Source organism: Diadema antillarum, unplaced genomic scaffold, assembly GCF_040938485.1.
Source record: "Diadema antillarum isolate AM-2024a unplaced genomic scaffold, OU_Dant_1.0 scf00000120, whole genome shotgun sequence".
NCBI lineage: Eukaryota > Metazoa > Echinodermata > Echinoidea > Diadematoida > Diadematidae > Diadema > Diadema antillarum.
Window position 1 is genome coordinate 265,120 of NW_027271009.1, and position 25,673 is coordinate 290,792.

The window sequence follows — 25,673 nt, forward strand, 5'->3', positions numbered from 1 at the left end:
TGCCTGTTTCATTGTGGTCTGCTCACTTCTGACTGAAACATGAGATCGTGGATGTCTCCATGAATAAGAATCTATTTGTCCTTCATGAATGATTGAATATACGTAGTGTAACATTTTACTTCTGCTTAAAAGTATATATTTATTATTTTTTTTTAATTTTTTTCCTGTTTTGTGGGATATTTAATGAAATTTTCTGGTAATTTTTGGTGGACATGTGTATTCATGCAAGATAGGAAGGCATAATAAAATGTCCTGTCATTAAGACTTGAGTACATTATTGGTTTCATAACTGGAAGTTTCATGGATTTCACTTTCATTGGATAAGATGGAACAATCAAAGTAATTTAGTCAGGGTCTATCTCCAGGATACGTGACTGTCTGATTTCCTATTTGACAATTTCTTTTTAGAATAAATTGTGTTATTTAACAGTTGTATTGGGGCTGGGCATTACCCCGATGCTCTACCTGGGAATCCTGGGCCCTGTTGCATAAAAAGATACAATCAAACATAAATCAGAAAATCAGACATAAGCCACTTATCAGCCAATCAGAACTGAGCATTAAGGGACTTATGTTTGCTCTTCTGACTTAACCATTTGATCTCTACTTTTATGCAACAGAGCCCAGATGAGAGAAATTATGCTGGGGTTATCCTCCCATCTGTCTATGTAGTACTGACATCTGTTACAATGTAACCATGTAGCTCTGTAAAGTGTAATACAACCTTCTGCCATGTACACACATAACCAGCTTGTCTCTGCTTGTCAATGGGGGGAGAGGGGGCATTGGATAAAATCTGGAACAAACCATTCCTTTCATGTTCAGAGATAGCTGTGTGGGTTTGTTTGTCTTTTTATATGCTTTCTGTGTCTCCGTATCTCCCATTTTCATTTTCTGTTTCTTGGCCTGGTCACATCTGTCACTGAATCTCTTTTGAATAGAGTGCACTTTCATGTCTTCAATGCCTTGCACAAATCTTTTTTTTTTTTCTGCAATGCCTCTTGTCTTCCACACATAGAAGAGAGAAGGCTTTAAAGCCTTGCATTCATCTGTAGATACCGTTCTGGTAAATGGTAGAGGATAATGATAATGATAATGATAATGATAATTATTATTATTTCATACATCGGGATGAAGATGTGCTGTGGTTGATTTTTCATGAATTGTCACTGTCATCCTCTATACAAATGTATTTGTAAGATCACACCTGGTGATCTTCATTTTAACAATCACGTACAATATGTAGGGGAAAAAAGGAACCAGTAGGATTCAAACCTGTCATCTACTGCTTTCTGGGCAAATACATTCATACAGAGGGTAATAAGGGATGAAAAAATATCAGCCTACGATGTGAAATAAAACTGCTTGCATGTACCATAGAAAATAGATGTCAATTATCCCACTGAGTGTATGGCAAGTTATCTGCTTTAGTCATTTTTAATGGCTACCTTGTTTAAACCTTACCTGCCTTCATGCTTAGTTGATGCCCATGAAAATGTGAGTTTGTGGCTCTCAAAACTGTACCTTGGCTTTAACAGTAACTCCTCAGTGTGAAGCATGTCACATAAATCTTTTGCTTGAATAGGTATATTTGCTGCTCGCATGATGAGAATAGTAATAAAGTAAGTCTAGATCAATGTAATGAATGTACTGTTCATCGTTTGAGTATTTTGTTTTCATTGGTTTGCATGACAACATAAATAACAAGAGTCTGTAGGATATACGGTGTGTTTGGTTAGTTATGGAATACAGACGGACATCAGCCATTATCCCCAAATGAAAGGGAGAGATACCCCATACCCAAATGACAGGCCTGGGTTGTCACCATGTAGCAGCTGGTGACGACTCTTCACCTCATTATATATCCCACTTCACTCTGGGCTCCATTTCCCCATCCATCTGATGCTCCTGAATCGCCATGGTAACCAGTGAGGGACTGGTGTGATGAAGTTGAAAACAGCTCTCTTGCCTGTGTGTTAATGCTGACATTCATCATTCTTATTCATATCTATCCATCTCAATTGGTGTCCCCTTTTGACTTCCAGTTCTTCCCTATGTTTCATATTTAAAGCGAAGATGACTTCAGTTATCAGCACAGACCATCTCATGTCAATCAGCAACTGCATCCTCTCTCATCATCACCATGGCAACATGAATACCCCCCTCCCCCAACATCCTGCTGATTTATGTGTTATGAAAGCAATGCCCCTTACACCCAATATTTTTCCTCGCTCTGACTCTACCGTTTTAAATTCTGGAGGCCATACATGATGAGAGGGTTTCAAGGTTTATGTCAGTAGGGGGTTTGCTCTGCTCTTGATTGGTGATGAATGTGTGAATGTCATAAACATATCTTGCAGTGGAAATGGGTTCTGCTGCTAGCTGTGTTCGAACACGGCGCAGAACAGCTGTCGACATTCTACTGTCACTACAGCAACCTCCGGGTGATGGATAGCTCTAGCTACCTGTTAGCCCAATGTCAACATGAGCAGATGTTTTGTGATGGGCGTAGCAATGGTGCATCCAGCCCCTGTCACTTTATGTGGCTGAATGATGACCGGATGGCTAGTCCATATGTCTTCAACCAATTCCTGTAGTTTCAACCTTTACTTACTTGCACATGTGGGTGACACTGATGATGTGCTGTTGCCACCTTGCATCACATATTTCTTTCTTTTTTTCCTCGTCTCTTTTTCACCATCAAAGCGACTACGTAGATTTGTTTTAGTTTTCATCCAGTCATTGGGTGTCCATATTTACTTTTTAATGTTATCAGGCTGTTATGATTCCTCTGTCTGTCAATGGCTATCATATTGCAGGCTGAATCTGTGAAGAAAATGAAAATGTGCATTTCGTAGGCTCATGGTATATTACTCCGAGAGAAAATGTAGGTCTCTTTTATTCTACTTCTCATGCAAGTGTGTCACAAATAGACGATTTATATAGTTTACAATACTTGTCTGTCTGTCGTTTCTATTGCAGTAGGTCTTTTCATCACTTCAATCCAATCCATTTTTCTTTTTAGACCGAAAAAATAATCATACACCTGCTCCGTTTTGTCGGCTGCAAGATCTCTACCTTAGGCACCAAAAGATTACTTCGATACAATTCGATATGTGGTTGGGAATTATTCCAAGAAGTGTATTTGCTGGAGAGAGACAAGCCCGATGCTTGTCGTTGCTGTTTTGTCCTTTACTCTCCCTCTCATCCTGCCAACGCTGGTTTCACGCAGCATCCATCCCAGTGTCTGATGTCCATCAATCAGACCATCTACATCATTCTTCATCATCATCATCAGTCTGGTTGCCGTGGCAACTGTGATTGGATTGCATCCTTGCATCCCTGTCCACCTCGGCTCCAACAACTCCACACTCAGAGGCCGCTTTGTCTTCCTCCCCAGCATCGATTCGAGGACATGGACACTCAGCCCATTGGACCTACCAATCAGCCCTTGAAGGGGCAAGGGGTCCTCCCCCCCCCCCCCCCCCCTGCCAACCTGTGGCAATTCCATTATCAATGTACACATCCACTTCTCATTCAAGTGGACGTATGTTTTAAAAGAGAGTAAACCCAAACACAAGCTGGTAGACGTTTTATTAAGATTGGCCGTGTGATATGAAAATTGTGGAATTTTATTAAACTTTCACGTGGAGCGATATTGGTTGCAATCATAATGCAAGTTTGACGAGGTGATGATGTCATTACCATTTCTACAGGTATCGAATCAACTTGAGCATGGCATGGCGCTGTGCTTTGAGGAAAAATTGGCTCTTCATGCGAATGGCAGTCAGTGCAAAAGTTTATCACACTGAAACGTGATGAGAAAAGGTGCAACTGGTTGTATGCTGGCTGCCTTGTTCATTTGAATGAATTTATGAAGTAGCCCTTATCTCTTTGCATATATCTTGGACCATTTGAATGACAGTTGTTATATGACATGGTTCTTCAGGATATTTGCCTCGATCAGAACACAGTAATTATGAAGTGATTTTTTTTTTGGCTAACTTGACATACTTTCTGACACAAAGATGGACTTAACATTTCATGATAAGAGCATCAAGAATAATTATAAAGAAGAAAGAATGTTGATTTTTTATTTTTCTTTCATCTTCTATTCATGTTCATTTCAACCATCTGTCTCGATGTATGCATCAAAAAGAAACTTGTTTGAGTGGGGGGGGGGGGGGGGAGGACAATTCAGTTATTTTTGAATAACCAACATGTCAAATTCAAATTGTCCTATAAACCACTCTTTGTTAGTGAGAAGAATTGCCCATTAAACAGGAGATGAGAGAATGATGACAGTTTATTTAACTCCCACAGACTGATTCCATTTTTGTTTAAAATGATATTTTTCTAAAAAGGACCACCAGGAGGATGAAGTGGGAAAAAAAACCAAACCACCCTGCAATAACAGTGGATTTATCTATGAATGCAGACTGCTGTAGCAAACATGCAAACTTTCATCCATCAAAGGATTGAACACTTCCTCCCCCCTCCCAACATGCTCCACTGACCATCTGTCATCTCCTTAAACCACTCATTCATTATGATACACCCTCATTCTCTCACCCCCTCTGCCCTCTCCGCCAGCAGAGCCCAGACCCAGTCCCACATGTGCAATTTTGTAGATTGATGTAACTCGGACGAATAAAATGAATTTGGTTCATCTGTTTGCCACACTTGGGTGCTCCCCCCCCCCCCCCCCCTCCTCCACTCCACGAGATGGACAAGAGATATGTCATCTCTGACGATCTTATCTCGGTCGTTAGCTGATTACCTCCTCTCCTCCCCCCCCCCCCCATTCCCACCCCCCAACTCTCTCTCTCTCTCTCTCTCTCTGTCATCCGTGCTCTCAAGAGTATAGACACATTCACTCGCTGCATCAAGCATATGACTGCACTCCCCAGTGGAGTGACCATCTGCTCCACAATTTCTGCCCTTACAACAAGAGGTGTTACGTACTTGTTTCCGTCCTACCGTGGATGCTGAGGACACGTTTTCATATGAACCCATCCCCTCTTCTCCCGCTGCACCATTAACCTGGTTGCTTTGATACCAGTCTCTTTCTGGTAAAACATTCAGTAACAGTTAAAAGTCAAAAGAGGACAGCAGATAACATATTGACAAGAATAGATAGAGTGTGTTTAGGAGTGCCATGGCACACCATGTTAAAGTTGACTTCAATCAAGCAGGCAGAGTGGTAGAAAAGTCAGTAAAATTGGACATAAGATATAAAGAAAGTCATAGAATATCACAGCTGCCACATTTTTCACAGGGACAGTGATGTTCAATGCCACCACATATGCAAATTTTAAGAGATGGGGATGTCATTACTTCGCAGGTCATCTCCGGGTCTGTACACAAAAACGATTTGAATCTTGATCTTGGTCAATGGTGCAGTAACTATAACCCCTTTCCCCCCTTGACATTCATAATTTCTGGATAACAACAATCTTATTGTAATTTGATATGAACAATTCAAGTATTTGTGCCTTCATCTTTTTATATGAATACAAAATAAGGAAATTTAGTGCAGGTGTGTGCTTTGATCAATGCAAGATTTGTTAGGTGCTGATACTGGCATCAGTCTTCATAAGTTGTTTGGACCATTATCATCACTCTTTTTGTTGGAAAAAATGTGACTCTTTTAACTACCACATCTTTTTTTATTTCATATCTGATTCTCGTGATAATTCTGCCATTTCGTTCAGCCAATCCTCACTACATAGATGCGGAAGTCAAGTTAGAGGTACAGTGGCAATGCACTTTTTGTGCCCGTCTACTACTAAACTTGCACCCCTCTCCTCCCCCTCAAGGCTTCACTGCACTGCCTATCACATCTAATGGTATTGGATATTTTGCTGGAGATCATCCAGGGTTAGGATGAAATTGATGCCATAGTTTGTGCCGTCAGGTTGTTTTTTGGGTATACATCTTTGTCTCTACTACATGACTATAGTGTCTGTTTGTTTGGATGATATTTACGCTGCAAGAGGACTGGCAGTATACTTACCATATCATCACCCATTCACCTCTCTGAAATCAGGTGCATTTTGTATATCTTTGCAGAAGAAAAGAGTATCATATCTGTGATCCAGGGAGTAGATGTGTCACATCTACACCTATCATGATATATTCAACTCAACTTTGTAAAGACTTCAATGTATTGTGGTGTAGGTCTGGTTTTATTCATACATGTTCAGTTCAATGCCTTTGCTCACATTTCATGCATTATTTGCAGAGATTACTCGGTATTCAAAATAGTTTCTGACTGATTGATCAGAGCTTGTATCGCAGTGCTAAGTATCAACTACCGATACTGCAAGCTGAATATCTCAGCAACGTCTCGTCTCCCTTCTTTATGCTACTGTCTCTCAAAGGCTATCGCTTCAAGTTTGCATGCTTTGTATTTCCTGGCATATCGATCACATTTTCTCTATCTTTATGCCTACACAATTGCTGTTCCTTCTGTCTCTCTCTGTCTTTTCTGGCTGTCTGTCTGTCCATCTGTTTGTTTGTCCGTCTCTTTCTCTCAGGTAACATTTCCTCTGTGAGTCCAAAGTCTTGAGATTCTAAGCTTATTAATCTACAGTTAATGATATAATATGATCCTACTCTCTCTCTCTCTCCTCTTCATATCCTTCGCTTGGCTGCTGTGATCTCTCCTCCCTCATCTCTCCCACCCCTCCCCTCCCCCTATCCATCCTCCTCTTCCTCCACCTCCTCTCTGCATCACCGATCATCCTTGTCATCTCCTGCAGCCTGTTTGTCATCATCTCGTCCCCCGCGCCAGCCGAGCCGTGAAAACTGTCTGTAATGATAGCAACTCAATTAGGATGATTGCTAATTTGTGCTTGTTGCACCCATTCACGCCTGTGTTACCCCAATCCATCATATTAGCAGTGGTGTCCACAGAAAAAGGGGAGAAAGGAAAAAAATAAAATAAAAGAGAAAAAAGGGGAGAGAGAGAGAGATCAGATGGGTGGGGGGAAATAATGAAGCAATAGTTGCTTTGCAGCTCATTCGGCTCATGTGTGCTGTCTTATGGGTTGTAGTAAGAGAGAGAGAAAAAAAAATGACCCTGGTTTATTTGTGAACACATTTTGACATCTCCTGCACATGTCATGGCTGAATTTACGGCAACAAAACCCTGATGGAGGAACAAACACGTCACGCCGATTGACAACCGATTGAGCATCATTGTGGGATGGGGAACAATATGTCCAACTGCTGCCGTGGCCCGCTGCGTTAATATTGGTCGAGCAATTTACACCCGTCTTTAATAATGATTATTAGATCGGAACTCGGTGCATAATGTATGTGAATAGGAACCAAGGAGTAAAAAGGGAATGGATCCCAACATATTTTGTCAAAGTCTATAACCATTATCGCCTCCCCCCCCCCCCAATGGTTGGCACTCTGCTCCCTGTCCCCTGAATATTGCCCCTACACATACAATATACCAATCATTGCATTACATACTCATTTTATCCAATCAATTAACTAGATGATTAAAACAAAAAGTAATCATTTTAATGCATCACTTACCGGGTTCTGTAATTACCATTCAATTAATTGTGATAAAGTACTTTACCCTCTCTTTTCCCACTCGACCTCCAGAGAGAAAGAAAAACAATAGAACAGCACTGTGTAGTCTCTGAGAAAAGGGGGTGCAAATGTTATGTACCCATGACTTTGCAAATACCAATCCAACAACAAATGCAAAGCTTTCTGCCAGTGAAAAGGCTATGAGTATGTGAGATTTCCAAGGGGTACATTAGTTTGTATGCAGTTGAACAAGTTTTATATATTTGGTACAAATAATCCCTTTGCCATGAAAAGTGTGACAAGAAAGAAATCCTAATCATGTGTAATGAATTATCATATTAACCCGTTGAGGACGGACTGATTTTGCTACAACACGCATTTCCCATAGACACCTGCCCGAGTATACTCGGGACTCGTCTTCAATGGGTTAATATGTTGATGAGTGTTATTCAGTTTTTACAATTTCTCCTGTTTGCGTGTACCCTTTCATTGTAGCAGTCACATGCTGATGGGATATTTGTAACACAAAAGGAAACACAAACACACACATAAATACGTGCACATGCACATGCACACAGAGCAGTGTAATTTTGAAGGGTACATTACATGATTTGAGCTCTGCTAGAAAGCTGATATTGAGAATATTCCAGTGAATGACAGCTTGTCTCTTTATTTCTCTTCTCTTACCTCTATGCAGATCACAGTGAAGCCAAGATGCCAGAGTCGCCCATTGAGCAAACCCTGAGTAAGTCGGCTTCCCAGCCCACCGGTCTGGCCGGGGCAAACCTTGTAGCTCACTCTAGGTCCCACTCCACCAGTTCATCGACAGGTGAGGAGGACGACATTCATCTGTGGTCATTCTCTTCCCCCTGTCCTTCCTTCCTCCTTCTCCTCCTCCTCCTTCTCCTCCTCCTCCTCCTCTTCCTCCTCCTCTTCCTCCTCCTCTCCTCCTCCTCCTCCTCCTCCTCCTCCTCCTACCTCTGTTCCGCATCTTCTACATTCTCATCTCAACAGTCTCTTTTTCCTCTGCCTCCTCCTCTTCCTCCTCATCTTCTTCTTCTTCCTTCTCCTCTTCCTCTTCCTCTTCTTCTTCCTCCTCCTCTTCCTCCTCCTCCTCATCTTCTTCTTCTTCCTCCTCCTCGTCTTCCTCCTCATCTTCTTCCTCCTCCCCCTCTTTCTCCTCCTCCTCCATTTCTTCTTCTTCCTCCTCCTCCTCTCCCTCCTCCTCCTCCTCCGCTTCTTCCTCCTCCTCTTCCTCCTCCTCCTCCTCCTCCTACCTCTGTTCCGCATCTTCTACATTCTCATCTCAACAGTCTCTTTTTCCTCTACCTCCTCCTCTTCCTCCTCATCTTCTTCTTCTTCCTTCTCCTCTTCCTCTTCTTCTTCCTCCTCCTCCTCGTCTTCCTCCTCATCTTCTTCCTCCTCCCCCTCTTTCTCCTCCTCCTCCATTTCTTCTTCTTCCTCCTCCTCCTCCTCCGCCGCTTCCTCCTCCTCTTCCTCCTCCTCCTCCTCTTCCTCTTCCTCCTCCTCTTTCTCCTCTCTCTCTTCCTCCTCTTCCTTCTCTCCCTCTTCTTCCTCCTCTTCCTTCTCCTCTACCTCCTCTTCTTCCTCCTCTTCTTCCTCCTCACACTCATCTCTTCTTCCTCTTTCTTTCTTGCCCTTTGTACTGCTTTTTCTCCTTCTCCATCTCACAGTCACCACAACCATCATCACCATTTTCTCCTCCTCTTCCTCATGGCTTTCCTCCCCATCCTTCTACTGTGCCCCATCCCTCCTCATCTCTCTTCTTCATACTGCTTGTCCTCCTTCACTTCCTACTACTCCTCCACCTTACCATCATCGAATTATCACCAAACCCACATCATCATCATCCTACTCCTCTTCCTCCTCTTTGCTTTTTCTCTCCCTCTTACTGCTTCTTCCTTCTCCTCCACCCCTCCTCCCCTTCTCCCCCTCTTCCACCCCATCCCCCTCTTCTCTACCACCCCTTCTTCCTCCTACACCCTTTACTCTTCTTCCCTCTCATCTTCTTTTTCCTGTATTGACATCATCCTTATTGAATGATGAACCTGCAATTCGTGTATTCTTATTTTCTTTAATAAGTTTCCCCCTACATTGTATCAGAGCCCCATGTATTTTTGGTTTGAAGTGAGTTTTACATTAACACAACTGGAAACCAAAACAACTAACTAGACATTGTGAGTTTAATGTTTTCACTTTTGTACAAGTGAATGTTATTAAAACAAATACATTATATATTTTTGTAATACCACAAGAATTTTTAAATGAAACAGAATTGAAGTGCAAACACCATCACATGGGATTTTTCAACAGAAAGTTTGTATAGCAGGATCCGTTAAATGCTAGTCCTTAATGAAATTCATAAGCCTTCTTTTTTTTTTTTAATCCTTCTTTCCTCTACCCCTTTCCACATTAGGGTCTCTAGTAAATGGGCTTCACTCGCCTCGCAGCATGAATGGCACCCCGTCCCCGCCGTCTGGCCTTGGGGGTGGGGCCGTTGCCATCCAGGGCATCCCGGCCAATCAGGAGGTCCCGGCGGCATGCGGGGCGCGTCAGCTGAGCAAGCTGAAGCGCTTCCTGACAACGCTGCAGCAGTTTGGGTCCGACATCTCGCCAGAGATCGGGGAGAGAGTGCGCGGTCTTGTCATGGGTCTCGTGGTATGTTTGGTCTTTCCAGTCCGTTGTCTTTGCCTGATTTATGGAGTGATTAAACATTCCATAATGACATCATACAATTCATTTCCAATATAGATTGATTGTAACAGGTTTTAGTCCTTGAAACTTTAGTCCTTGAAACAAAAAGTCAATGTCCCCTAATTTAGTTGAATTATATCTTTTCTCCTTACACGTTAGGATCTCATTGGAAATGGAGAGAATACACACTCATACACACATACACAGCCAAACACGTACCCGTATGCTTAGTCAGTTACCATTTGTACATATATGCGAGCATTAGATTTTTCAAAGGCTCCCATAATAACTCCTTATGAAATAAAGATGTTTGCCATTGCATTGTTCCATTCTTTCTCTGCCATAAACTGTCCATAAAATTCTGCTTTGGATGCCATTAGCAACAGATGCTGGGTAGTGCAGACCAATTTCTGACAAATAATGATACAGTACAGAAGCCAGATGATTTTGTTTACTCTGCTCACGTCTGTGAATTCTTATGTGATCATGTCAAGAGAAATAAAGCTTTCTTGTTCAATCCAACCTGACCAATATGCTCTATATGGCATTTTAACGGTGCAGTTGAAAAACAGATATCTTTGTCCGCTTGATTCTTTTTGTGTGTGCAATATCAGAGTATATATTGTGCAAAGTGGCTGTACAATAATACACCATATTTTCTTCTTCTTCTTCTTCTTCTTCTGATTAAGTCTGCCTCCTTCAATAGACTGAAGATTCTTGCAGACTGGTGCTATTTACATTATAATACAATTTATTTACAGATATTTACAAGCACATAGAAAATTTGACGAAAATACTAGCCACTGTGATCAACCGTTAGACGGTTTCGAAATGATCCCACAGATGGCGCTGAAACAATTTCTGACGACAGGGAATTCCAGTTCCTTACAGTTCTTGGGAAGAACGAATGGCGATGCGGTTACGTGATCACTTGCTAAGTGTGCAAATTGTTGTAGCAAGTTGAGTTTAGGTCATTTTTTATTTTAGTGCAGTCAACGTGAAATTGCTCTTTACAGTTTATGCCTTCTCTTGATAATGATTGCATCTCTAGATAAATGATTATAGAAAACAGTGATTTTATTGGATGGTTTGTTTCGTCGAAAACCAGGGAATATTGCACTCGTTAGGGCTAAATATTCCCTGATACCCCATTTATTGCCATCCAATACAATATAAGTATGACATAGTTTATGTTGCTCACTGTGCTCATGAAGATCCACACACTCACTCACACACACACACTTTCTCTCTCTCTTTCACAGAATAATGCTCTGACTGTGGAGGATTTTCACAACAAGCTGCAAGAAGCCACCAACTTTCCCCTGAGACCATTCGTCATACCCTTTTTAAAGGTGAGTACCGAGTCCGTAAGACAAGGCGAAGAGTTATTTCGGTCATATCATCCCCCCCACAGCGTCGGAAGCCATCATACTCCTCCTCTGCCTGAGAATTCCTGCACCTGCATGCATTGTCAATACCAGTCAAGAGGCATAATGTATTCAAATTTATGGATGTTTCTCTCCAAGCCACCACACCACGGGTGTGGTGGCGAGTATGTCAGAGAACGTGTAGCATACAGTTGGCATTTCTTTGGATAGTATGCAGGTAGCATCTATCAATACTCGCTTTGTTGTACAAGCCTGTGGGGGAAAGAAAAAAAACAGAAGGAGAAAAGAAGAGGAAAAAACTCCCCGCACAGAATCGTCATAGCTGTTTGCAGGAGGCCGTTTAAATGGAAGTGTGTGCATATCATTTGGCAGAGTGACAGGAAAAACGGTGCTGCTTGCAAATCGGCTGGCCTAGATGTCTTCTCCTCTGTGGCTAGCTGACTTTCTCTTACACACTGCTTGTATTATTATTATTTTATTTTATTTTTTTTTTTGGGGGGGGGGGGGGGGGAACCTGCCTGATTATTTCAATGTTTGATTTAGTCGTGATTCTGACAGGGTCTTCTTGTAATTGCTCAGGGGGCTATCCCAGTCGATCCCACCGCCCCAGGAAAAGGTCACGAGAGACACGTTGGGGTATTCACATTTACATTTGGATCTATATTTCATTTTGCCGAGATCTTTTTTTTTTCCTCTCCCTTCTTTCTATGACACAACTTGTCAGTGAATCTGTCCCACTATTTCTTGTCTTTCTGATCCAGGCAAAAGAACAAGGAAAATAACAATGAAAAGAAACAAATATGTGTGGCACCAGAGTTTGCTTGTGGGCAGATAGAATTTGATCTTTCGTCGCTTGTTCCCTTTTCTTCCTTCCTCTTGAATGTGATGGGTGTACCCGATGCCAACTTCTACTTTTCCATCTCTTCCCTCAGCTTTTTGTAATATCCCCCCCCCCCCCCCCCCGTGTCCGACCATCCCTCCATCTCTTTCTGTCCTTCCCATCTACCACCATCCTCGCCTTTTCCTCATCCTTGTCACGATGTGGTTCCCCCTCGCCTTTTTCCCCCCTGTGCAGGTCTGGGGGTGAATGTCAATAACTGTAGTAACGCCCTGCCTCCCATGGCTGCACATAATTATCACATACCACAAATGTCTAAAAATTGTACTCACGGACTACTACTACTACTACCACTACTACCACCACCACCACTACTACTACTACTACTACTACCACTAGTACCACCACCACCACCACTACTACTACTACTACCACTAGTACCACCACCACCACTACTACTACTACTACTACTACCACTAGTACCACCACCACCACTACTACTCTACTACTATTACTACCACCACCACCACCACCACCACCACCACCACTACTACTACTACTACTACTACTACTACTACTACTACTACTACTCTACTACTATTACTACTACCACCACCACCACCACTACTACTACTACTACTACTTCTGCTATTGAAAGGGCAGAAATCTCTGTACTTCGGGTCGTTAGTGGTAGTCTTATCGCATAGCTGCAGGCAATATATGAGATTATATACCTCATATATAGAATCCTCTCATCTGATTGGTTAAAAGTGGAGTCATGAAAATAGCTGTGCCCCATTTTTGATTTACTGTGCCCGGGGCAGGGGCACAGTAAATCAACTGTGCCCTGTAAATAGGTTTGGAGACAGTCGCGACCCTGTATACATAGACCGCTCACATGTACGCACCAATCATACGACCGCCGGGCATTCGATCAGCATGCTGTAAAAGAGACTAGCGGTCACTGTGCCCTTTAAATAGGTTTTGAGACAGTCGCAACCCTGTCGTACACATAGATGATCACTCATATGTACGCACCAATGATGCTACCGCCACGCTGTCGATCAGTGTTGATTATTAGTGCTGTAAAAGAGACTAGAATCTATATTTTCGGTATCTATATTTCGGAATCTATATTTTTGGTATATAAAACAAATAATGACAGCTTGATATTTGGGGCACAGTTAAAATTATGTAGGCCCTCGGTGATGTGAAAACCATAACTATGCCCTCAGCTTCGCTTCGAGCATATATATAGTTATGGTTTTCACATCACCTTGGGCCCATAATTTTAACTGTGCCCCTCATAGCAGTCATTATTTGTATAATATTGACCATATGTTTTGTAACAGAGGCAGAGGCAGTCAATATTTGTTTTATATTTTCCTCTGGAAACAGGCAAATCTGCCCCTCCTCCAGCGAGAACTGATGCACTCAGCTCGCCTGGCCAAGCTCAGCCCCCAACAGTACTACCTGCAGCACGAGCACCAACTCTTGGAGGCCAAGACCGGTGCTGTGGACCCCTCCGACCACCTCATCGAGGTCAACGAGAACGGCAAGAGGAAGACACCGGAAGAGCGGTGAGTCAACTAGGAGTCAATTAGGAGTCAATTAGGAGTCAACTACCCTACTAATCACTTACGTAGTTACTACATAGTTATTGTGGTTGCTATTATTGACATTATTATCATAATTGTTCGTACCATTGTTGTTGCTTTTGTTGATGATAGTTTTATTACCTCTGTCAAGGAGGTTATATTTTTGACGGCATTGCTTTGTTTGTTTGTTTTTGTTTGTTTGTTCTTGTTTGTTTGTTTGTTTGTCTGTTTGCAAAATAACTCAGAATGTAATTGACAGATTTGGATGAAACTTACAGGAAAAGTTGACGATGACACAAGGAACAGATGATCAGATTTATGTAGTGATCTGGGAATTTGTACGAATTACTAAAGGATTTGTTTGTCTTTTGGCAAATAGGGTCAGGGAACATGGGAGTTGAAGCTGCATGTATTTGAGGTTTGCATACGCACACTAAAGCGCGTGCTCTGCTCGAGGCGCTGCGCTGCAGGAAGCTTGATGAGGTAAACACAAGGCCTCTTTATTGGGAAATGGGGTGATTTTCAGCATGTGTGTATGGGTGGAAATGAGCTGCTTGGCAGAGGTCTGTGATCTCCGATTGCTTTTCCAGTTATTATTGTTATCATTATTATCATGATCATTCTTGTTCTCAGTCATCAGTATCATTGTTAGGGTAGGCCCTTTTCAGGGCCACAAAAGGGCCATATACATACCCAAGAAAAAGTATGTGGTGCACCGTTAGGCCTTCTACCACCCAAAGTATCATTGTTCTAATTGTGCATTGTACTTGTAACATTACCGTCCAAAATTTGAACTTAAATTTAAAAAAAGGACTTTTTGAAAAATGTCTCAAAATGGAAGGATCAGTTCTGCATATAGCCACTATAGCTTGATACCACAAGGTTTAATTGAGTGCATTATACCCCAGATACATTGGTGGATATATTGAAAACATGTGGGTTTGGCTTATGAAGGCTGTAATGCAAGGAGAAATGCTCGACATTTAACCCTAACTAGGCCGGGCTATTTAGGTAGATGATAGAGCCGGGAGGGGGGGCCTCCCAGGCCCCCCCTCCAGATCTCGGCCGTCGACCACGCTATCGCGACGAAAATTGGCACACACATTGCCTATGATGTAATCTAAAGTACCATGAAGTAAATTTTTGCAAAAATTATCATTTTCACTAAATTATGCTAACTCATGCATAATGATGCATGAAATCAGACAATTTGGTATAAATCACTAAATAAAGCTCAAAACAGGCACATTTTTTGTGTAAATATTCTTTTTAGTGTCCTTAGCAAATGTAAGAGAAAAAAATTACGCAATCAGAAAAAAATTTCCTAAGTATTTTATTGTTTTTTGAATTATGTATTTCTTTGTTTTTTCGACTTTATGTTTTCCATTGTTTTTTCAATGAAATTTGTCCGCGATATCGTTCCGAACAAAAAAATATGTTATCAATTGATTTGAATCAATAAAACCCCAAAATAATCATGCTTTTATGAAATTTGCCTGTAAACACAGTTTGCATTGAAATTGTACACAAATTCACGTTTTTGAGCAATTTTTGGTCTGACATGCTCGTGCATATTTATGCGCAACTTCGGAACCGCGCGCCCGGGTATCGCAAATTTGGTGTCAAAAGATGCGGGAGACTCAAAAGAAAAAAGTCATGAAAGGTCGCGGCAATAGCTTCTCGCGATAGCGATAAATAGTGCGAAACGTCGAGGGAGGGCCCCCCCCCCCCCCCCGGCCTAGTTAGGGTTAAACAAGTTGAAATCATTAACAGAAGGGGGGGAAGGTGCAAATTTTTGTATGAATGGCCCTAAAATAAATTAGTTGAACAAGGCTCTGTGTCATCTTTTCCTCTTTGAATATCCTCAACCCCCCCCCCCCCCCCCCAACTTTGACCATGCCACATACCACGATGAGTCAGAGATGTGGTGGCTATGCATTCATTAGCCATCCCCTATTTGTTCACCTGTACACCCTGGGGTCATTCTCATTTGTGCGCAATGCCGTTCATCTGCCTCTTTAACCCCCCCCCCCCCCCCCCCCCCATTTCTCCCTCTCTCTCTCTCTCCCTCCTGTATGAACAGTCCTCTGCTATCTGCCCGATGCGACCAAAGTAGCAAAAAGTAATTTGTTCGGTGGCATTCATATGAATTATTTTCAGCATGTATTCCAAGTATACCGCTGCATTGCAGACTGAAAAAATACAAGGGCAGAGGGGGAGACAGAGCTAGGCTTGGAGAGAAAGAGAAGGAGGGGGGGGGGGGGGGGGGGGGGCAAGGAAAATCAATTTGATTTGATTTGTTTTGCCGTGTGTCTTCATACTCGAAGTACCGGTGTACAAACAAAGAGTCCCTTATTGAATCGTCTGTGCAGTATTTAGGCTTTATTTCCTGTGTGCTGTATTCTACCCTCCTCATAGGCAAAGGGTACTTTATCATTTTTCTATTGAGCTCTGGCAGTATTCTGCCAAGGGCCATATATGATTCATTAGGAAAAAAGATTAGTTCAATATCTCTCTCGCAGCATACCACTTTATTAATTGTAAAAATCCATACATCTGATTATATTGGCAATTTAGAGAAAAGAGTGATGAAGGAGAGAAATATTTTCATAGAATTTTTATTTCTCCTACACTTCATATACTAATATTTTTTATAGCCGATGAGCAAAATGCCCGCTTTTAGAATAAAAAGTAATTTACTTGCCTCTTTATAGCTCTCTCCATTTGAACTAAAAGTGTGTGTATATCTTGCAAATATTGCATATTGTGTATAATTATATTCGGTAGGAATTCATATTCATTTGGATTAGTTTATAGTGATGACTCTAGATGCTTTCAAAATGAGTATGTTGTGAGACCAGAAAGTTTGTGGTTCCTAAGCAGGAGTAAATTGGAGTAATTGATATTCTCATACTATCATAATTACTTCCGTGGCAGGAGTAAAATGTGCACACTACAATTTCCAAGAACTCATAGTTGTCGGTGATGACTATTAGTATACCTTTTGAGACTCCTCTGTCTTGCATTGAGTTGTTTGTGTATGATAAGCACTGATACATCAAGTTCTCACAGCCTGTCTGTAACACAGGTTGCCCTTGTTATATGGCCTCTCTGGTATTTCTATTTCCTCATAATTCATCGTATTTCTTCTGAAATTACAGGACAGCAAATAAACAAACTATAATATATGCCATGTATTTTGCGAGTATAATATTTTGTGCAGTGGTACTTTTAAGACAATCTGTGAGTAATTGAACCAACTGGTGATCGTGGTGATTGAGAACCACAGTGATGAAATGAGAAATAAGTCTTATCCCTTTTTAACAGGAGAATTAGTGATTTCCCACCTTAATGATAGTATACAGAGCATTTGTATTATTACATAAGGCAATAGTTTTGTGAGTTCTTAACCCGTTCAATACTGATTTCTGAAATGCCCTTCAACTTAACACGCAGCCGCAAGGTTCCAGTTCGGAACGGGTTAATTTGGCAAATGTCATTGGACTTGCAAAAGTTGCGAAGATAAAAACACTGCGAAATATACCATGGATACAGTAGTGAGTGTATGTTGATGTTAAAAAAGGAAGAAAATTTTTAGATGGTTCCTCTTCTTCTTGTGTGGCACCACTTGCCTGGTTGACACCATTAGCTGACTATTCATTGCTATTTACCTGGGGCAATAATCATGAGGGGTCAGCATCACCCTCCTGTTTTTTTTTTTTGGTGTATTTTGGGCTGACTATGAGATCTTGAAAAACTAAATATCTTCTCTCTAAATGTATGTTTTGATAGGTGTATATTGTATACAACCATACTAGGAAGTTGGTTGACACTCCAGCCATTTCACTACGTTCCCCTCTTTGCCTCTCCCACCACCTGTCTGCAGAATGATGGTGAGACCAAAGGAGAATGGCTCCAGCGGCGGGGAGCGGGGCGAGGGACCCCACCCCAAGCGGCACTGCGGGATGGGGTCGCCCACCAACCCGTCCCAGGTGTACCCGCCCCTCAACCACTTCCCTCCGGGGCTTTCCCACCACGCCTTCCGTATGGAGGAGCTGGGCAGCCAGGGGGGACGGGACTCCCGGGACCTGAGGGAGATGCGGGAGATGAGGGAGATGCGTGAACGCCTGGAACGGGAACGGGAACGGGAGCGGGACAGGCACACGCCACACGGTAAGGAAGGTGAATATGACAAAAACTTCTTTCTACTCTTTTTATCAACCCAGCATATTTCCGAATTTCTGTCACTCGAGTCTGCAGTCAAGTTTGCATCTAAGGTTGATCATTATCTGTGAATAATAGATAAAATAGGCATTATGTTTTGATGTTGAAAGTGCATTATGTTCTAAAAGGTATTGACATATTCTCATGAGTGAATTAGCAAAATCATGTGTATTCTTGACATGTGGGAAGGACAATGCACCCTATTGTTGTTTCACTTGCCAAATACTAGCTTTCTTTAGCAGTAGCATATTTGTTTGTGGGACTAACATTTTTTCAGAAAATAAATTAGACATTTGATTACAGTACACTTTCATTATTATGTAATTTTCCTAGCTCTTCTTGTAAATTCCTGAGGTGTATAATTGTTACGTGAAGTTTTCTGTCATGAAACCATAATTTCCAAACAACTGAGTCCAAAATTCATCAGACTTCCAGTCCTACAGTCGGGATTAAGCAGACATACATGTACATTGTGGTGTGATAATGAAGGTATAAATTATTGGAGGCCAGTTTGCCCCTCCTCAATACAGGTATTGGATAAAACACCTGCAAATATATTAGATGAGTAAACTGTCTAGAACACAGCTGATTTGGAAGACTTTCCACAGCTTAAGCTGCAGTCAGTGGGTCATCATCGTGTTTTCTAGATTAGCACTCTTATCCTGTTTGGGATAATGATGTTGATTTTATGTGATAGAGCAACTGATTGAACCCTATAGTATACTAAGTATTTTGATTATATCAGCATTTTTTTTCCACAAATTAGCAATTCAGAAAACAAGTGCAGTGTGCCAATTCTGCAGGGTTGTTAAGTTAGTGACACCGTGGCTTCAAACGCTCGTCACGAAAATGATCAGAACAGACTGTGGCCCCGACCAAGGTTTCATTGTCATGCAAATTACCGCACTGTGGTTGTTTCCTTTCTTAATGAATATGCCATGGCACAAAAACATCCCTCCACACCCCAGAAAGGCAACAAATATTTCCTGTTTTCCCAGAGGTGCTCTCATGGTGGGACAACAAAAAAGTTCATTGCACACTTTTTTTTTCTTTTAGGGGGGGGGGGGGGGGAGCATATAAGCAGTGTGTATAAAGCAGATTTAGTTACAATCTGCTGTGTTAGCTGATATGCTGACTCAACGTCAAATGATGTCATTAACAGGAGAAAATAAACTCTCTTACTTTGATGCATATTTTTTGTGTGAGTAATATTTCTTCTAACTCTGGCATTGATAAGGTTGTGGAATGATATAATTATGTACATATATGCAACAGTGGCTGTGGAATATATTGTGAGCCTGATCACAGATTCCCAAACATGTAACACAAAGGGAGTGGACACTGAAGCTACAGATCTGAGGAGAGTGTGGTGAAAAATCAGACAAAATAATCCAAAAGAGTAGTGACACTACTGTCCATAAGATATTTACCATAGTATTCAATAGACACTGTAACATAGTTGCCAGATCTCCTCATTAGTGTTGTTGATTACAGAATACTCACTTGTGTTATGGAAATAATCAAGACTTCCATATTTTCTCACAGACATTATTGTCTACCAAAAAACTTAAATCAAGTATATTATGGTATTGCACATTTTTTGGAGAAAGTAAGAATGTTGATCCTGTCATACAACCAATGATGGAAAAATAAATAAATTTAGATTTTCTGTCTATCTAGGTAACACCATGGTCACAGGACCAAGAGGGTTACGTTTTAATGGTTTTTTTTATTAGGTTCTAACCTCACGTCAAATTATCTTCTTGCTGTCCAGTTGGGTGTAACTGTCATACTGTGGAAGGGATTTACCTCAAACCTTTGTTACTGGTACTTTGATTTTTCATATTTTATTTTGTGATCTTACTTCAGGAGATGACTTCTTTCCAAAAGTTCATAGGAGGTGTATTTAGGATTTGCCTTTAGAATTTGTCAGCTCTGACATTATGTGAGCCAAGTCCAGAGACAGAAATTAGGAAGGAGGTGATGATAAGTGGCCCTTTGCCCAGCCCTTAGTCGAAAAACACCCATCTTTTTGTCTCATTAGTTAGCTGTATCTTTTGTGATGACTTGGGTAGGATGAGTGACAATTTTCTCTTTCCATCCTTTCTCCCGCCGCTCCACCCCCAGCATTCCCACCATTTAGGGAGATGTACAGTGACCCCATGCTGTTTGAAGACCGGGTAGAGGATGACTGGAAGCACGTTGAGACGGTGAGTGGCTCAAGACTTTGTTCTTTGTTTGTGGTCACGATTCATCGGGAAATGGATTCACCATTGTCACAAAATTGCTATCAGTATTTGTTAATCACTTAGGCGCTGAAAAGTAATAAGTAGGTGCCCAAATCCATGGATATATGGCAGTGTGAGGACCATTGGTCTACCAATATTCATGAGAAGCATTGGGTTGATTGGATAGGGTGAACCAAGATCAGTGAATCTTATCATTGGATGTCTTAATAGACAAACCACAATTTTGCTTAGAAAATGGAGTTAAAGACAAAACACAAGTCTGACTGCCTAACATTAACAGCATCAGGAATTAACAGCCAGGAAGTTCATAATATCACTTGAGATTATTGTTTTGTCTCCGGTTTGTTGCATAGATGCTTCAGTGCATCATTGGCATGGTGGAGAAGACGAAGCGGGCGTTGGCCGTCCTCCACCAGCGCAGCATCCAAGACAGGGAGGAGCTGGCCATGTGGGCGCGGCGGCAGTCCTCCCAGGCCGGCGGGCCAGGGGCCGCCGAGCCCGGGTCCAAGAAGCGGTCCGAGGAAATGATGGCCCAGACCCTCCGACAGACGGAGGACCGGGTGACCGAAGTGAAGAGAAGAGCAGGTGAGGAGGTGCTCCAGGCGAAGGAAATGATTGGATGGGTGGGGCAGTGGGGTGGGAGGACTATATGGGAGGAGCAACACAACACTGTAGACAGGTTTTGAAACAGAAGACATGCATATATATATATATATATATATATATATATATATATATAGTGAACCACAACCAAATAATTAAATGTATGTAATGGTAAAGAGAACATCCAGAATAACAAAGTGGTAGTGACAGATTAAAAGAATGAGGGTGAGAAGTATGGAAGAAATATATATCTAGCAAACCACAAACAAACAGTTAAAGAGATGTGATGGCAAAGAACATGTCAAGAATATCAAAGAGATAGTGAGCAGAATGAAAGAATGCTGTGCCCAAGAATGCCTGTATTAACCTGTCCTCTTCTGAAACCTAGTGCATTGATCTTGTGTGATGGTATGATTTTTTTTCTTCAGAAATTCACAGGACAGTTTAAGTTTTGCAGAAAGAAAAATGAGTCAGCAGAGATGTGGCAGAATAGGACTTGTCACGGAAGAAGATGTGAAAAAGTACTCTATATTTGTGAAGAAGACAAAGAATTTTAGTTTTGGCATTTTGTTGAAGAAAAAACCTGGATGAAGCTTTAGCCTGTAGGATATGTAGAAACCAATCAACAAACACATTCAGCTTATGTTCACTCTTTCTGTGCGTTGCAGAGGAGGCGGTGAACGAGGTGAAGCGGCAGGCAGTCTCCGAGCTGCAGAAGGCGGTGTCGGCCGCAGAGCGCAAGGCCAACGAGATGGTGAGCGCCGAGAGGACCAAGCTGGAGAGGGCCATTCTGGAGGCGAGGCAGCAGGCGTCGGAAGAGGCCATGGTACTCCTCAACCACCAGGAGGATTCCAGCGAGGTGAGACGAGAGGAAAACGAAGTAGTATTGAGTCCCATATAGCTAACAAGCTCTCTGCGAGTCACTCCCATGTGATGGATAATGCTACGGCCTGATTTTTGTAATCACTGTAATTATAAAACATCACGTACATTTGTAGTAACCACGATCAGGGTCAAACCTGCTATCAGTAACAACTGCCACATTTCTATGGCAAATTTGCTCTCAGCCAATCAGATGCAAGAATTTCGGTAGCTTATAACAACTGTTGTAACTTGATATTCATAACAAATTTTATGAAATGGGGGCCCAGGTATGCTCTGAGATGGTAATACTGCCGGAGTACCTTTTTGGGGTAATATTTAGCATTTTCATCACTACCCAACCAAAATTGTGTCATCTCAGCTTTGTTTCACACATTTCTTTTGCATTTGTCTCCATTTTGAAGCAAAAATCAACAGTTTCTGCAGTCATGTGGGAACTGGGATTTACCTTTGAATTGAAAGGAACAGCTAGGGTTCAAGCCCCGCTCCAGCACTGGCGTCCTTGAGCCGCACTGTTTATCTGCACTACCCCTGTCTTTAACTAGGGCTATTGATGGGTAGTGGATGGAAGTTGGATGCGAGTGTTTACCATGTGTCGAGGCTGCCATACTCTCAAAGAAATGATGATTTTCCCAGATCGTTATGATTTCAGTAGCATTTGGCGTAATTATCATTTGTAGCTACTACAAATTGTATACCTCACAGAAGTGACATTGTTGTGTATCACTTGTGCTTTCTGTGCAGAGCTGCTGGAACTGTGGGCGTAAGGCCAGTGAGACGTGCAGCGGCTGCAACACAGCGCGTTACTGCGGTGCCTTCTGCCAGCACAAAGACTGGGAAAACCACCACCGGATGTGCAGTCAGTACGCCACATCCCAACAGTTCCCCATGCCTGGCCGAGCTACCCCCAGCCAGCTACCACCTCCTCCCATAGCCTCCGATGTCGTATCATCCCCCGCTGCCCCCGCCACGAGTAGCTCCGCCCCCGCCACCGTCGTGACAACAGCCTCAGCATCATCGGTCGTCGCCACACCAACATCAGCGGCCAGCCCAGCGGGTTCACATCACTCTACCGCCTCAAACCGATCAGGATCACCACCTGGCACGGCACTGACTGCTGTTACACAAGAATCGTAGGAGCTAGTGGAGACATTGATGGCATAAGAGGGGATCAAAATGAACCTTGATGCGATCCCTCGTAGATTGTGATATTTGTTGCTGCCTGGTCTGCCGGACCTTGAGTTCACCCCTCGAATGAAGTCTTTGCAAGTTCCTGGAGTAAGTGCTCATCTCCCTGCAGTGTGAGCTGCTAAAATGTGCTCTCTAATCTACCATAAAGTTTGTTCAGAGCACCAAAGACTGAATGTTCAGAACAGAGATATAGAACAAACACTGAGAATTCTTCTGCACTATTGCATCTGAGCAGGTGAAATTGGTGGGAATCGGTCTTTGAGCAGCAAAATATCCCGATGGAATTTCATCAATTGATTGACCAATCCCCCATGTTACATTTTTACATTCTAAGGCCAGTGAGGGATTACAGCAACAGAGGTAGACAACTTACTAGTTGTACTTTTTTTTTTCTTTTGATGAGAGCATTCTTGATGAGTAGATATTTTCCTGCTTAGTAGAGAGCAGTTGTTGATACTCTTGGTATTTGGAGTGTTTAAAAGGCAAGGGTTATTTTTACTCATTTTTTCTTGCTCATAAATCTTGAGTGTATGTGACATAACATAAAGATCTCCCATGCACTAAGACATTTTTCTTTTTGCCACTCTTCTCGGATTTTGATCAGTGTTATGCGTAGCATTTAATCATAGCCCTTGCAATGTGTCAAAGAAAGTTGAGCAGTGAGGCTCGGTATACACACACACACCCATTACCCCCCACCCCCCCCCCCCCAATATTTTTCCCCCCTGTTGGCTTAACTTAAAGACTACATCAGTCAGAGTATAGGGCTACAGTGCATGGTATAAGGAAAAGGTGGAAGTAGTCACAAACCATGACTGAAGTTTGGAGTGAAAATTCACCTAGGGTGCATTCGAGCGCTCCTTAAGTGTGCCGTACTGTACTATAGCAAACCAAAAGTAGACCACCACCTGATGTACTCCAAAAGCGTACCATAGTCTTACCAGAAAATGGTATGACAAGAATGCGCGTAACATGCACATATGTTATAACACAAAGAGTTCATTCCTTTGTTCAGGTCATCTGTAAGTATCTTATGCACACCAGGGTGAATGGCCTTGTTGTTATAAAATGTGTGACCCCCTCTAAAAATAACTTGTGAAGTACGCCTTCTCCGCAGAATGCTCAAACACTCCAAATCTGGCACAGTATGGTACAGCACGCATTGAATTGGTTCTCTGTGGTTCACTTTTGAGCACTCAAATGCAGCCTTACACATTGTCATCATCTCCAGCTTCATTTAATTTTTTTAAAGTGGTCCTGACAACATTTGATATCATGTGACACAAGGGTCATCCCTGTCATCCCAATATCAGACCTAACAATTCTGAATTTGGAGGAAAGAATCTGAATTTTGACCATTTCCAGCTCTTGTTTCAATTGGAGCTTCCTGTGTTTCTTGATCACCTAAATACACTCTCCTGTGGAAGCTGATATTCCTTTCCTACTTTTGAGCCAAATCATCCCTGTTTTTCAGTCAGAAAGGATGGAAAGTCTGTAATCTTCTCTCATCCAAAACAGTTTTCAATGTGGGTTAGTAGTACTGGGGGAAACTGAGCCATGTTGTTCGCACATTTCCTCTTATTTACAGAAATTTATAGCATTACTTGACCTTTCTCTATTGCAGAGGGTCCGATTTTTTGTAATGATGCCTAATTTGATTTTTTTTTTTACACTCACAATCAACTTCAGCATAAAGGAGATGGTAGCATTTGAATTTTTGAGGATGAACTGTAGGTTATCGGATTGAAAAATGCTGAAGAAGAGCCTTTGGAAGTGTACTTCTTTTTTGCATTGAAAAATGACATTCCTCACAGCCAACTTTTGTTTCAAATATACAATTGTATGAGAGTAGAGATGGCCATTTGTAGTCTGAGGAATTATTTGATCTGGAGTAGCAAATGTGTGTACTGAAGGCTTATGAGTAGATATTTCAGGAAGAGACACCCTCATTCCTGGATGAGTGGACTCCAAGAAGACCGATCAAGGCATGCCAGCTTGAAGGAAGTTCAACATCTGCACAAATTTCTGTTCGAGCCATACGCTGGGCGAATAAAAACATCAGGACTTCAGGGTTGTTGTCGGCTGATATTCAAGGTGCAACGTTTTGCCTGTGACCGAATTGTATCCACCTATGATGCAAGAAGGGTGCCCCCTCTTCTGATCACGCTTAACATTCCATCCTCGGGGAAGAGAAGCACCTGCAGTTCAAGATGTGTAACAAGTGGGGACTAAAGCAGGGAACCGTTCAATTTAAGGGATGGGAAATTTCCTACAAATTCTGGTACTTTGTGGTGTTTTTCAGGTTTCGTTGAAACTTACCTGGTATTGATGGTAATAATCTGTGAATTGTGCACAACTCTCCTCCCTTTTTTATTATTTTTTTTTCCTTTGTGAAGAGTGACTGAAAAGAAAAGAAAAGAATTGTGCATATATT

General features: G+C 42.0%; 1 protein-coding gene across 1 annotated transcript in view; it reads left to right on the forward strand.

Moving 5' to 3' along the window:
* The window catches only part of LOC139720059 (protein CBFA2T3-like), a 38,882-nt gene extending 14,979 nt beyond the window's left edge, over positions 1-23,903 (forward strand). The window contains exons 2-10 of the mRNA XM_071631431.1: positions 8,249-8,380; positions 9,989-10,230; positions 11,529-11,618; positions 13,891-14,072; positions 17,977-18,272; positions 20,442-20,524; positions 20,917-21,148; positions 21,835-22,025; positions 22,793-23,903. Coding sequence (XP_071487532.1) covers positions 8,249-8,380; positions 9,989-10,230; positions 11,529-11,618; positions 13,891-14,072; positions 17,977-18,272; positions 20,442-20,524; positions 20,917-21,148; positions 21,835-22,025; positions 22,793-23,185 — 1,841 coding nt within the window. The 3' untranslated portion in view covers positions 23,186-23,903. The remainder of the gene's footprint in view (positions 1-8,248; positions 8,381-9,988; positions 10,231-11,528; positions 11,619-13,890; positions 14,073-17,976; positions 18,273-20,441; positions 20,525-20,916; positions 21,149-21,834; positions 22,026-22,792) is intronic.
* The last annotated feature ends 1,770 nt before the right edge of the window (positions 23,904-25,673 follow it).